At 34.6% G+C, this 14079-nt stretch overlaps 3 protein-coding genes across 3 annotated transcripts in view; all 3 read right to left on the bottom strand.

The window, feature by feature from the left end:
- Positions 1 to 11096, bottom strand: part of LOC117321330 (telomerase reverse transcriptase-like) — a 37713-nt gene extending 26617 nt beyond the window's left edge. The window contains exons 1-9 of the mRNA XM_033875787.1: positions 11038 to 11096; positions 7318 to 7391; positions 6999 to 7123; positions 6676 to 6773; positions 4130 to 4214; positions 3036 to 3109; positions 2578 to 2688; positions 1542 to 1638; positions 42 to 79 (exon numbers count right to left, since the gene is read on the bottom strand). Coding sequence (XP_033731678.1) covers positions 42 to 79; positions 1542 to 1638; positions 2578 to 2688; positions 3036 to 3109; positions 4130 to 4214; positions 6676 to 6773; positions 6999 to 7123; positions 7318 to 7388 — 699 coding nt within the window. The 5' untranslated portion in view covers positions 7389 to 7391; positions 11038 to 11096. The remainder of the gene's footprint in view (positions 1 to 41; positions 80 to 1541; positions 1639 to 2577; positions 2689 to 3035; positions 3110 to 4129; positions 4215 to 6675; positions 6774 to 6998; positions 7124 to 7317; positions 7392 to 11037) is intronic.
- LOC117321331 lies at positions 8693 to 9308 on the bottom strand (the record flags this gene model as incomplete). The annotated part of the gene is given in 1 exon segment (XM_033875788.1): positions 8693 to 9308. A coding segment is annotated over 1 exon segment (533 nt), but the record flags the coding sequence as incomplete, so codon positions are not given.
- Positions 11097 to 12541: 1445 nt separating the features above from the next.
- LOC117321332 lies at positions 12542 to 14072 on the bottom strand. The gene is made up of 2 exons (XM_033875789.1): positions 13915 to 14072; positions 12542 to 12756 (listed from the first exon to the last, which is right to left on the bottom strand). Exons 1-2 carry the CDS (start codon positions 14048 to 14050, stop codon positions 12542 to 12544), a joined length of 351 nt encoding a protein of 116 aa, XP_033731680.1. The 5' UTR covers positions 14051 to 14072.
- Between the last annotated feature and the right edge of the window lie 7 nt (positions 14073 to 14079).

Raw genomic sequence — 14079 nt, 5'->3', positions numbered from 1 at the left:
CTGACCTTACCTGTGTACAGGGGTGACATTACTATTCTTACCTGAGTGATTGGCACTAACATCTTCTTTTTCAGCAAAGCTACAATGACATAGTTTGTAAACATGTAATTGTTTGGGTCTTTGTTGATGCAGTAATTAGTGATATTTGACTTAAAAAAAACACTAAAATTGATATCAGATTTTTTCTTTAACTTTCAATTATGTTAGCATTTGTTATTGACCATGTTGATATGAGAATGACTATATTTGATCACTGACTGGGAATGAAGAAGAAAGGTTTAAATGTATGTGTAACACCAATATAATAAATGTCAATTTAAAATATTGATGTTTTATTTACAACTAGAACTGTCGCCAGGATGGCTGACTAATACTCCCGTAACCTGCACGAGTCAAAGGTGAATTGGAACTCTTAATTAGAGGCTAACTAAGATAACCCAGTAATATAGTGACCAGTTGCCATAGCAACCATTAATTTTGAGAAAAAGAAAGTGGCATGCACATTTACACATGGTCCTCTATAATTGTGTGAAGTTTCATTGAAATCGGACCTTTGGTTTAGGAGGAGTTGTCCGGACAAACTTAAAATTATGGTTCTTATCGGAAAACCTGTTTATAGTGACCAGTTGCCATAGCAACCATAATTTTGAGAAAAAGAAAGTGGCATGCACATCTACACATGATCATTAATATGTGTGTTAAGTTTTATTGGGATCGGCCTATCGGTTTAGGAGTTGTCTGGACAAAATGTGTCTACAGACGGACGGTCGGACGGACAACCTGATTCCAGTAAACCTCCCTAACTTCGTTGAGGGGGTATAATGATATTGGGTAAATAGATGAACACAATTGATGGAATACTGTATGCTTTGATGTCACTGCTTTACAGTTATGTCTCTATACAATGTCATATAGACAGAAGAATGCCACTGATCCTAATGCAGCATATCTAAACTTTAGTCACTATAACTTATTGTGTGTCTTGCCCATTACAACTTTACCAATTGTTATAAATTGAAATATCTAAACATCTGCTTTACCGACCAAGTTAAGTGTGACCGAGCAGTTTGGATATGAACAAGTTATATGTTCCCAACAGCAGATATACGAACAAGGACTGCGCATGCTTCCCCAAAATAGTTCAGCTATGAACAGTTAAGGTCTGTTTCCCCCAAAATAGTTCTGACATAGACAAGGTCTGTTTCCCCCAAAATAGTTCTGACATAGACAAGGTCTGTTTCCCCCAAAATAGTTCTGACATAGACAAGGTCTGTTTCCCCCAAAATGATATAGACAAGGTCTGTTTCCCCCAAAATAGTTCTGACATAGACAAGGTCTGTTTCCCCAAAAATAGTTCTGACATAGACAAGGTCTGTTTCCCCAAAAATAGTTCTGACATAGACAAGGTCTGTTTCCCCAAAAATAGTTCAGCTATGAACAAGTTATGTGTTCCCTGAGGTAGTTTGTATATGAAGGTTTCTACAGTATATGACCACAGACTGATAGTAAAATGTATCTGATATCAAATATAAATACTGTACCATCCAAGCCTCTCATATGTAGTCTCAACCAATCTCTCTTCCGGAAATACAGTAACCGATTACGATGATGTGCTGTCTCAGTGATGTACAGAAATGACTGAAAGTTAAATACAGAATCAATTAATGTCTACATGTGGTTACATCGCTTATTAATACAACCTCATGTATATACGAAAACACATAATCTTCTATACAGACAATGTACTGAGGAACAGCATTATGCAAAACACTAACATCTGCTTATGGCAATAATAGTTTTTAGATATATATATAATAATACTGAATTAAATGCCGTAACAGACCATATGTCCTTCAATAAGTAAGGAAAGTTAATATTCTATGGGTAGAGACTATATTTGTAAATGCTTGTACTGTAAAATCATATAATGTATATATTTCTCCTACTGGAAATTATGCACAAAATTGACCTTTGACATTGAGGTTGTTGCAGTGACCCAATTTTTGTTCACTGCACAGGTACTGTTCTGCAGGTGATGCAATATATGTTTCAAATTACATCAAGTTATATCATAACAAGACTTCTACTGTTCAAAGGTTATGTCCTAGACAAGATTGAATTGCAAATTTTGCATTTCAAGTGATATTTGACCTTAGAATGGAGGTTGCAGAGTGCCAATTATAGCTGCACAGATGAAAACAAGACGTGAACCAATACTAAAACACTTATGCCTATCTTTATTCCTACCCATGTCGGTTTGTGCTTCTCAGGAACCAAAGGTACAACGATAGCTCAGTTGGTAAGAGCGCCAGCCACGTAACCATGAGTAATGATCAGAAATGTGTGGTTTGACACTCCCTACATTTGCCTGTTTGTGTTTCTGGGAAGGTGAGAAACAGGCCTGTCTGTGATGTCATGGTTGTGTCCTTTTAGAACTTTCTATCGAGGGACTACGAACCAGAGTCACATGACTACAAACCAGAGTCACATGACTACAAACCAGTCACATGACTACGAACCAGTCACATGACTACGAACCAGTCACATGACTACGAACCAGAGTATATACAACTGTACCTGTAGTAGCACCATGATGTAATCCTCAAAAATCCAAACGATCACTTGTGATAGAAGATGAAGCTGCTCAGTTTTGGAGGCAATATTGGCCAGCCAGGAAATATTTTCAACCTAGAAACAAGTCATTATGTTTTATCAGTACACCTGTTCATTAAAATATATTATTCAAATTATAATGCTCTGTTAATGCTTATAGTAGTTACATGGAGAATTCTAGTTCAATTGAGAAACTTTATCTACAAGTAACTCTCTGATATCCGGTACATACATTGTATTGTAACTCTTACGACCTGTACTCTATCATGGATTTGACATTTGATTGGAAATCTTTTTGTCGAAAGATAGCATTTTATGAGTGTTTAATATTCCATTAAGTCGAAATGGCCATCAATACGTCATATTTAATTTGTTATCCAATTCCATTTCACTTACAAAATATTCCAAACAACCTGACTTACCTTCATTTGCTTTACCTTCAGCTCTGCCACAGAAAATTTATCATATTTGCCAAGTTTTAGGAACGGTTTGATGCCTGATTATAGGTCATGGTTAAATCATTGTGATTGTATGATTCAGCAACATAATGAAGTATATAATATATATGACATATTTATATCAATAATAAGAGGACAGCCAGTGCAGAACAATATATGGCCATCCCATGCCAAAAAGAATTGCACTTTGATATAATTATTAATAGAAATACAAAGTTTACTTATTCTGAAGTAAGATTTTACTTTGTAGAATACTTCACAACCCAACTGACTGTAAGCTACATTACTACAGTAAGATCTGCTGCTTAAATAAACCAATCCATGAATGAACTTAAACACTTCATTTGAGACATCAATCACATCGATTGATCAGACTTAATGACCCATCAACAAACAAACAAAATAAAAAAAAAAAATATATAAAAAAAAATATATAAAAAATATGATAAAGCTATTTATTACATTTTTACCAGTGAAATATCAAAAATTATTCATTCTATAAAAGTGATATTTTTCACTAGTGAAGAATATCATATTTTTCACTAGTGAAAAATATCACTTTTGCTGATTTGACCAATCAAATTAAAGATTAGAAAATACCAAAATAATTGACCAATCAGAAAGCCCGACATATATGTCAGCACATGGACAGGGGAAACTACTGTTTTTGTTTACAAATTATCGCTGTAGTCCTACTTAGCATACGGGGTAGGGTTTTCGTTGATAAAAAATGTAATAAACAGAATATCTCTGCGCACTTGTGAAAAATATCAAAATATTAGCCCCACTCGTGAAATATATTTGGTATTACTGAAGACACTGTTAGATATCCTCTATGTATGCATCAGTTTTTAAATAAGTGGGCCTCCAATAGATACAGCCCAGCCACCCCTTATTAAAGAAACTATCCAGGGGTTCATGAAATATCCTGTACAAAAGCTCTTTATTTAAAAATATGTCCAAGGTTTCATGAGATATCTTATACCCCAAAATCTCATCAGCTAGGCCAGAGAAAATCATAAGACAATTTCTCATAATTGTTAATTTTCCAAGGATACATTTGTCCAGTTTTTTCTTGTTGGCTTTTCCTACAAGTTCATTTGGTATAACACTGTTGAGTACACGTCTCAGGAACATGTATACCTGTAAAGACAATACTTCATAACAGTAAACATCTGTAAAGGTAATACTTCATAACAGTAAACATCTGTAAAGGTAATACTTTGTTACAGTAAACATCTGTAAAGGTAATACTTCATAACAGTAAACATCTGTAAAGGTAATACTTCATAACAGTAAACATCTGTAAAGGTAATACTTTGTAACAGAAAACATCTGTAAAGGTAATACTTCATAACTGTAAACATCTGTAAAGGTAATACTTCGTAACAGTAAACATCTGTAAAGGTGATACTTCATACCAGTCAACATCTGTAAACACAATACTTCATAACAGTAAACATCTGTAAAGGTAAAACTTCATAACAGTAAACATCTGTAAAGGTAATACTTCGTAACAGTAAACATCTGTAAAGGTAAAACTTCATAACAGTAAACATCTGTAAAGGTAATACTTCGTAACAGTAAACATCTGTAAAGGTAATACTTCATAACAGTAAACACCTGTAAAGGTAATACTTCGTTACAGTAAACATCTGTAAAGGTAGTACTTCATAACAGTAAACATCTGTATAGGTAATACTTCATAACAGTAAACATCTGTAAAGGTAATACTTCGTAACAGTAAACACCTGTAAAGGTAATACTTCATAACAGTAAACATCTGTATAGGAAATACTTCATAACAGTAAACATCTGTAAAGTAATACTTCATAACAGTAAACATCTGTGAAGGTAATACTTCATAACAGTAAACATCTGTGAAGGTAATACTTCATAACAGTAAACATCTGTAAAGGTAATACTTCATAACAGTAAACATCTGTGAAGGTAATACTTCATAACAGTAAACATCTGTAAAGTAATACTTCATAACAGTAAACATCTGTGAAGGTAATACTTCATAACAGTAAACATCTGTAAAGTAATACTTCATAACAGTAAACATCTGTGAAGGTAATACTTCATAACAGTAAACATCTGTAAAGTAATACTTCATAACAGTAAACATCTGTAAAGTAATACTTCATAACAGTAAACATCTGTGAAGGTAATACTTCATAACAGTAAACATCTGTAAAGGTAATACTTCATAACAGTCAACATCTGTAAAGTAATACTTCATAACATTAAACATCTGTAAAGGTAATAACAGTAAACATCTGTAAAGGTAATACTTCATAACAGTCAACATCTGTAAAGTAATACTTCATAACATTAAACATCTGTAAAGGTAATAACGGTAAACATCTGTAAAGGTAATACTTCGTAACAGTAAACATCTGTAAACGCAATACTTCATAACAGTCAACATCTGTAAAGGTAATACTTCATAACAGTCAACATCTGTAAAGGTAATACTTCATAACAGTAAACATCTGTAAAGGTAATACTTCATAACAGTTAACATCTGTAAAGGTAATACTTCATAACAGTAAACATCTGTAAAGGTAATACTTCATAACAGTAAACATCTGTAAAGGTAATACTTCAAAACAGTAAACATCTGTAAAGGTAATACTTCGTAACGGTAAACATCGTTAAAGGTAATACTTCATAACAGTAAACATCTGTAAAGGTAATACTTCATAACAGTAAACATCTGTAAAGGTAATACTTCATAACAGTAAAGATCTGTCAAGGTAATACTTCATAACAGTAAACATCTGTAAAGGTAATACTTCATAACATTAAACATCTGTAAAGGTAATACTTCACAACAGTAAACATCTGTAAAGGTAATACTTCACAACAGTAAACACCTGTAAAGGTAATACTTCGTAACAGTAAACATCTGTAAACACAATACTTCATAACTGTAAACATCTGTAAAGGTGTAACAGTAAACATCTGTAAAGGTAATACTTCATAACATTAAACACCTGTAAACACAATACTTCATAACAGTAAACACCTGTAAAGGTAATACTTTGTTACAGGTAATACTTCATAACAGTAAACATCTGTAAAGGTAATACTTCATAACAGTAAACATCTGTAAAGGTAATACTTCATAACAGTAAACATCTGTAAAGGTAATACTTCGTAACAGTAAACATCTGTAAAGGTAATACTTCATAACATTAAACATCTGTAAAGGTAATACTTCATAACATTAAACATCTGTAAAGGTAATACTTCATAACATTAAACATCTGTAAAGGTAATACTTCATAACAGTAAACATCTGTAAAGGTAAAACTTCATAACAGTAAACATCTGTAAAGGTAATACTTCATAACATTAAACATCTGTAAAGGTAATACTTCATAACAGTAAACATCTGTAAAGGTGAAACTTCATAACAGTAATTATCTGTATAGGTAATACTTCCTAACAGTAAACATCTGTAAGGTAATACTTCATAACAGTAAACACCTGTAAAGGTAATACTTCGTAACAGTAAACATCTGTAGAAAATCTCAGGTATACAACAGTACCTCGCATTTTTCCAACATACAGAAGTAATATTTAGTGACAGTACCTCAGGTGTCCCCAGATGTTGACTCAAGATCCTTTTGGTTGTTACTTTCGTTGAACGTCTCGCCCGCATGCCCTTCTTCCAGACATCTTGCTGTTTACCTGTGAAGAATTAATTTTAAACTCAACACAGACATGATTATAATGCACACCAAGTTTCAAAGAAATCAGTCAATTTATTTAGGAGGAAGTCTCGGACAAACAAAATTTAACACCAGGTGGACATTTCTATACCATAATACTCCCAACATATTTTGACGATCATATAAAAATAATTGAATTAATTACTGGCCTGTTCTTACAGATACTCTCCAGAAAACCTATTACCGTAGGATGCTTTCCTTATCGTGTCCCTAGCTACGATGACTGCTCCTTTTCCTTGTTTACCCAGTTTACTTTGACTGTACTGTCCACTACAGCACTGGTTAAAATGTCTCTGGTAGGAACAACTCCTGGAAAAACATTACATCAATATCACTGATGTAAATTCTGACTCCACAATAATACAGAAATCAATTGTGTGAAAGTTTAGATTACACTTTGACTTCAGTTTGGAATATTTTAGTATTATTTTTACTTTACTACAGTATTTAGCATCCCTTTGGGAGAAAAAATAAAAATACAGTGTACATAAAAGTATCCTTACTTATGTAACTTGAGCATATTCTCCAAAGCAGGTAGAACTCGTGTCCTGTACATCTCTGTGTCTCCAGCCATATTCTCAAGACAAAATAATAAGATATGTAACAGAGCGCATGATAAATTAAACTTAAATCACTGCCTCTGCTAGGGATCGAACCCGGGACCTCTAGCTTACTCATCTTACACTCAACAGATCCAGCTAAAGAGAAGATCTCTCTAGCCGAGAGGTATATTGCGGCTAGTATTTATCAGGGTTACAGATAGAAGAAATAATGAGATAACTGTCATTTGTGTTTTTTCTTCTCTTCTTACACATGATTTGCAAATATTGTTTTCTTTTATATATGTGGTACATTGTCAATATTATTATCTTCTTGGGGCTCTCATTCATTGTTGCTATACACACACAGCACAATTCATTCGTTTGGCCATTAGAATTCCAGGGAATTCTTTTTCCCCATTCAGATAATAACTACCTTTACAGGTTATATCAAATTAATTAATTGGATCATGTGTTTTTAATATGAAGTTATGGTTATATTTTAGTAAATGTATACAACATGGTGAGTAGCCCCCAAGAAGAGCCAAAATTAAGATTGTAATTCATGTTGCTGAGAAATCTAAAAGTAATAAATCATATTCGAATTTTATCTATGACTTTTCTTGTATGTTGTGTATAAACTACAAATTTATAACGAGTGATGCGTTTTTCAATATATTAAGTGTTAACACTTTGTACATTGGGATATGTTTGTTTACATCTTGACATTTACAGAAGCTAAAATTTTAGAAATTGTAGTCTTCCCGCCATATTCATAAAATATTTTCATGAAAGCTTCAGAGATTCTTTGAACGGTAATGGTGTTACTTGACCATGCAGCTCAGAGTTAGTTTAACTTTAAACAAGAGATCCCACCACTGAATGATCTTTATAGGTTCTATGTCAGATTGGTCTTCTCTCTACTTTTTACTTCATTTTACTAATCTGTGCAAATTGAGAAACATCCCTCCAGTACTTTTCAAACAAGGGAATCCTAGCTATATAAGAAATTTGAGTTTTAGCGATCATGGCTGTTTGTTTGCCAGGTTGTTTTCAGGACAGAATGGTCCCAAAATGCAATACAAGGGATGAAGGGGAACCTACATATGAAATTTGAGAAAGATTCCTTTGGTACTTTATGAGAAATATAATAAAGTGGAAGAACCAACACTCCTAACGTTTCCAATTGCGGTAATGTTACTGGATGGATACCTTGCGGTATTCAGTAGAGATCCTCGCTATGTGGTAAGCATAATATCTTGAATAAAGGATTCTCAACATCCATAACATTTGTGGTTTTTTATTATGGCACTTATATCGCCAACATGTTTCTGCCGCTAGGCGGCCGTCATTAGGACAATTTTGTACAATACAATAATTACTGAGGTAAGTGTTTGCGGATCATGACGTCATAGATAATCATCAATACAACGACAAAGAGTAGCAAGAGTAAATGTTTGTGGTGGATTGGAAAATGCCATAGACAGAGTGGACTTGGGCATTTTGGCAAATTTCAAAATTTTGAATTTCATCTTGGCAAAAGGTTTCATCTAAACTAGAGTTAACATTAGTGTTCTCATGTAATGTTTGTTCAGTTGCGTAATTTAAAATTGAATCGTGAGAGTTCTGAAAGTTTTCCACACTTTCGTCATCAGAGGATAGGTATAGGTCTTCTTCCAGTGTTTTGTTGTCAACATGTGAGTAGCGGGGTTCTGGATTTTGGGTTGTTGTTGACGATTTCTTCTCAGGATTCCCGTATAAGTTGTTTGCTGCAACTACCCTAAACTTGACGTTGGATAAGTCATCTAGGGGGGCAGGTTTGGCTTCAAATGGTGGTTTCCATTTTTTGGGTTTCTCTGCTGTTGTTCTTGGTGAAAAAACTTCAGTTTGTATTGATGTGGTTTCATCTTCTTCCGGGTGGGTTGTTTTGACATGCCGTGCAGCTACATCTTTCCACAAACATTTACTCTTGCTACTCTTTGTCGTTGTATTGATGATTATCTATGACGTCATGATCCGCAAACACTTACCTCAGTAATTATTGTATTGTACAAAATTGTCCTGATGAAGGCCGCCTAGCGGCCGAAACATGTTGGCGATATAAGTGCCATAATAAAAAACCATAAATGTTATGGATGTTGAGAATCTTTTATGAGAAATAGCGATAACAAACTCCAATTGTCAAAAGCCAAGATGGCTGTCTGTTGGCCATGTTGTTTTCTAACTGGTCCAAAAATGGAATACGCTTAACTTCGGTCCAAGGCCAAACTACAATTGAAATTTGAGAAAGATCCCTTCATTACTTTCTGAGAAATAGCGATAACAATCTTCAATTGTCAAAATCCAAGATGGCTGCCTGTCGGCCATGTTGTTTTCCGATTCGTCTCAAAACACAATATGCATAACTAGGCATCAAGGGTAAACTACATATGAAATTTGTAAAAGATCCCTTCATTACTTTCTGAGAAATAGCGATAACAAACTTCAATTGTCAAAATCCAAGATGGCTGCCTGTCGGCCATGTTGTTTTCAGATTGGGCTCAAAATGCAATATGAATAACAAGGCACCAAGGGGAACCTACATATGAAATTTGAGAAAGATCCCTTCAGTACTTTCTGAGAAATAGCGATAACAAACTTCAATTGTCAAAATCCAAGATGGCTGTCTGTCGGCCATGTTGTTTTCCAATCGGTCTCAAAATGCAATATGCATAACTAGGCACCAAGGGAAATCTACATATGACATTTGAGAAAGATCCCTTCATTCCTTTCTGAGAAATAGCGATAACAAACTTCAATTGTCAAAATCCAAGATGGCTGCCTGTCGGCCATGTTGTTTTCAGATTGGGCTCAAAATGCAATATGAATAACAAGGCACCAAGGGGAACCTACATATGAAATTTGAGAAAGATCCCTTCAGTACTTTCTGAGAAATAGCGATAACAAACTTCAATTGTCAAAATCCAAGATGGCTGTCTGTCGGCCATGTTGTTTTCCAATCGGTCTCAAAATGCAATATGCATAACTAGGCACCAAGGGAAATCTACATATGACATTTGAGAAAGATCCCTTCATTCCTTTCTGAGAAATAGCGATAACAAACTTCAATTGTCAAAATCCAAGATGGCTGCCTGTCGGCCATGTTGTTTTCAGATTGGTCTCAAAATGCAATATGCATAACTAGGCACCAAGGGGAACCTACATATGAAATTTGAGAAAGATCTTTCAGTACTTTCTGAGAAATAGCGATAACAAACTTCAATTGTCAAAATCCAAGATGGCTGCCTGTTGGCCATGTTGTTTTCTAACTGGTCCAAAAATGGAATATGCTTAACTTCGGTCCAAGGCCAAACTACAATTGAAATTTGAGAAAGATCCCTTCATTACTTTCTGAGAAATAGCGATAACAAAAATTGTTTACGGACCGATAGACCACGGACCACGGACGCAGGGCGATTTGAATAGCCCACCATCTGATGATGGTGGGCTTATAAATCAAAATATTCAACAATTCAATGAAGACAAATATTAAAATTAATTCTATTATGTAGAAGCATATGTCTGGGGGTAAGGCATTTTCCCCCCAGATTTCTTTCTCTTTAACAGTTGTAAGTCCCATAAATAACAGAGGTAGAGACTTGTCTAGCTCTATTATGACACTAGATATATACACATTAAAATTACCTTGAATATTTTCTGAAAGAGCTCTTCAGCACCGTTTTCATCTTGTGGCAGTCTGCTCAAAATATCTAAAACATGGAGACCATACTGAAACCAACTGGACCTAATATACTGGTGATTGGGTGGCACAGTGGTAACATACTTACCTTTCACCTAGGCGGCCAGGGTTTGATTCCCCGATCGGACGTGAAAAGGTTAGGAGTGATTACCTACCCGACCATGTGTTTTTCTCCAGGTACTTTGTACTGATTTCCTACTATATGAAGACCCCTTGTATGCTTCCATCCGGGCCAACAAGCATGATCAATATATTAATTTATGATTTTTAAGTTGATATAACTTAATTCATAATTGTTGTAAAATACTTAATACATTAACATCTAAAGTTTGTACATAGTTAAATCACATAGTGGACATCATATCGATATCCTTCAATTACAGAATTCATGGTCCAGTGACTCAGGAAATTAGGGATGCTGGCATCTAGTATTTACAGTTTTGTGTTTTTATTACAAATTAAATAGCTTAATTTCTCTAAAAGTATCAATATTATTTCCCAAAAAACTGGAAAAAAGTCATATAAGTGAATTTGCAATACCTCAATATTCATATCAAGAAACTTTATTTTTACAATTGTTAAGCAAGTTATACCAACTTCTATAAATCATGCTTGCTGGCCCGGATCGAAGTGAAAGAGGGATCTTACTGTGGGAGAAAACTGGAGGACCTAGGGAAAACCCATGTGGTACGGAGCAGGAGACATCCGATACATTTTCATGTCCGATCAGGGGAATCAAACCACTGCTGACTGGGTGAAAGGCAAGTGTGTATAACCACTATCCACCAGACAAAAATCTATATTTACACATATCTCTATAACATATACAAGGTGATTCCATACTTAGTCTGTCACTTAACTGTGGATATTTGTTCAGTTGTTTTGAAAATAATGCCAAAATTACAACGAATTTGGGAGTTAAACTTGAGTTAGCTGAGAATTAGCATGCAGGACACTCATTAATTACATGTTTAAAATATAAAGAATACAAAATATAATTACAAAATTTTGGGATCTTCTCCAAGAATTCTCGGGAACAAAACATATTCTTCCTTGGAAAACACTGGCCCTGAAAACTAAAAAAATAACGAAACTCAACAGAAATTTGACCTATCAGATTAAAACTGCAGACAACCACACACTGTTATATCAGATATTTATCTTATAAGAAATTTGTATATTAATTAATTATTGAACACTTGACTTGGTGAAGGTTTCCCAGACATTGAACACTTGACATGGTGAGGGTTCCCCCAGACATTGAACACTTGACTTGGTGAGGGTTCCCCCAGACATTGAACACTTGACTTGGTGAGGGTTTCCAAGACATTGAACACTTGACTGGGTGAGGGTTTCCAAGACATTGAACACTTGACTGGGTGAAGGTTTCCCCAGACATTGAACACTTGAATGAGTGAGGGTTCCCTAGACATTGAACACTTGAATGGATCAATGTTTCCCAGATACTGAACACTTGAATTGGTAAAGGTTTACGAGGCATTGAACATGACTGGGTGAAGGTTTTCCAGTATTTAAAACATACCTGCTTGGTTCTGGAATTGTGTTGCTTTCTGGCTCATTTTCACAAAGTGCAATTTCCTCAATAGGATTATTTCCATATCCACTTTCATTTTCCTGATGGTGCCGCTTTTTATTTCTGCGCCCTGTACGTGACATCACAAATATTTAGTTTTATTTATCCTCAAATAAGACCTCCAACTCTACTTTAAAAGTTTAGTACATTTTTTCTCCTCACATAAGCTCCCTTCCCTAGTTCAAAAGTTTAATTATTTAGCCTAAAATAAGCCCCCTCCCCTAGTGTAAAAGTTTAGTACTGTATGTATCCTCCAATAAGCCCCCTCCCCTTGAGTAAAAGTTTAGTATTGTATTTATCCTTAAAAAAGCCCACTCACCTTGTGTAAAAGTTAAATAATATATTTCTCCACAAATAAGCCCCCTCCCCTTGAGTAAAAGTTTAGTACTGTATCTATCCTCAATGAAGCCCCCTCAACTTTTGTAAAAGTTTAGTACTGTATTTATCCTTAAATAAGCCCACTCACCTTGTGTAAAAGTTTAGTACTATATTTATCCTCAAATTATATAGCCCCCTCCCATTGTACAAGGGGTTAATACTGAATCTATCCTCCAATAAGCCTCCTCCATTATTATAAGAGTTAAGTACCGTATTTAGCATCCATCATGTACAGCTGTATTTTAATTAATTCATGCATCAAAACTATTATACAAGCACGCTCGATTTGGAGGGTACACTGTACGCACATTAAAACCATTGCAAAAACAAATCACATGACTTAAATATCATTTAAGAATCACAATTTTCCAAAGAAAATCTTTAAGAAACATGTTTGTGAGAAGACTGTACGTAAATACATACAATTCTTCACAAATTCATCCCTACATTATCAATTCAGATTGACCTTTTGCCATGGAAGATTTCTGCAAAATTTCATCAAAAAAAATATTAGTGTTTTTGAGAATAAGCCAAAAATGTAAATCGTTTATAGAAGGATAACAGACAAAAGGCCACTCGAGACTTTGGCTCAGGTGACCTAAATTTTCCAAATATTTTAAATTCTTAAATATCAAATATATAAATACTCAGTTGAGTCGATTGTCATTTCATCATACATGTATCTAGGACTCTTAGGCTTATGACCATATAGGAAGGGTTTCGGGGTGTATTCTTCTGGAATAAAATAAATCTTCAAAATCCTTACATAAAAAGTTTAGTAAGTTCTGAATGTTAGTGTATACCCAGGGTAATACATATATTTTAATCCTATTTTGCTTTAGATATTTACCTCTGGTTCGTGTTCTTGGCCGTGACGGTCCAGAAGAGGAAGCTTGTCTAGGTTGAAACACCCCTTCAAATGAAGGTCTAGATGGACTGAACTGCTGTGACGGTCCTGAAGTGGAAGGTTGTCCACAATCCGGCATTTCTTGAAATTTGGGATGATGAGTCTGTA

This window comes from Pecten maximus, unplaced genomic scaffold (assembly GCF_902652985.1).
Source record: "Pecten maximus unplaced genomic scaffold, xPecMax1.1, whole genome shotgun sequence".
Taxonomy (NCBI): domain Eukaryota; kingdom Metazoa; phylum Mollusca; class Bivalvia; order Pectinida; family Pectinidae; genus Pecten; species Pecten maximus.
This window is presented reverse-complemented; position numbering and strand designations above follow the sequence as displayed.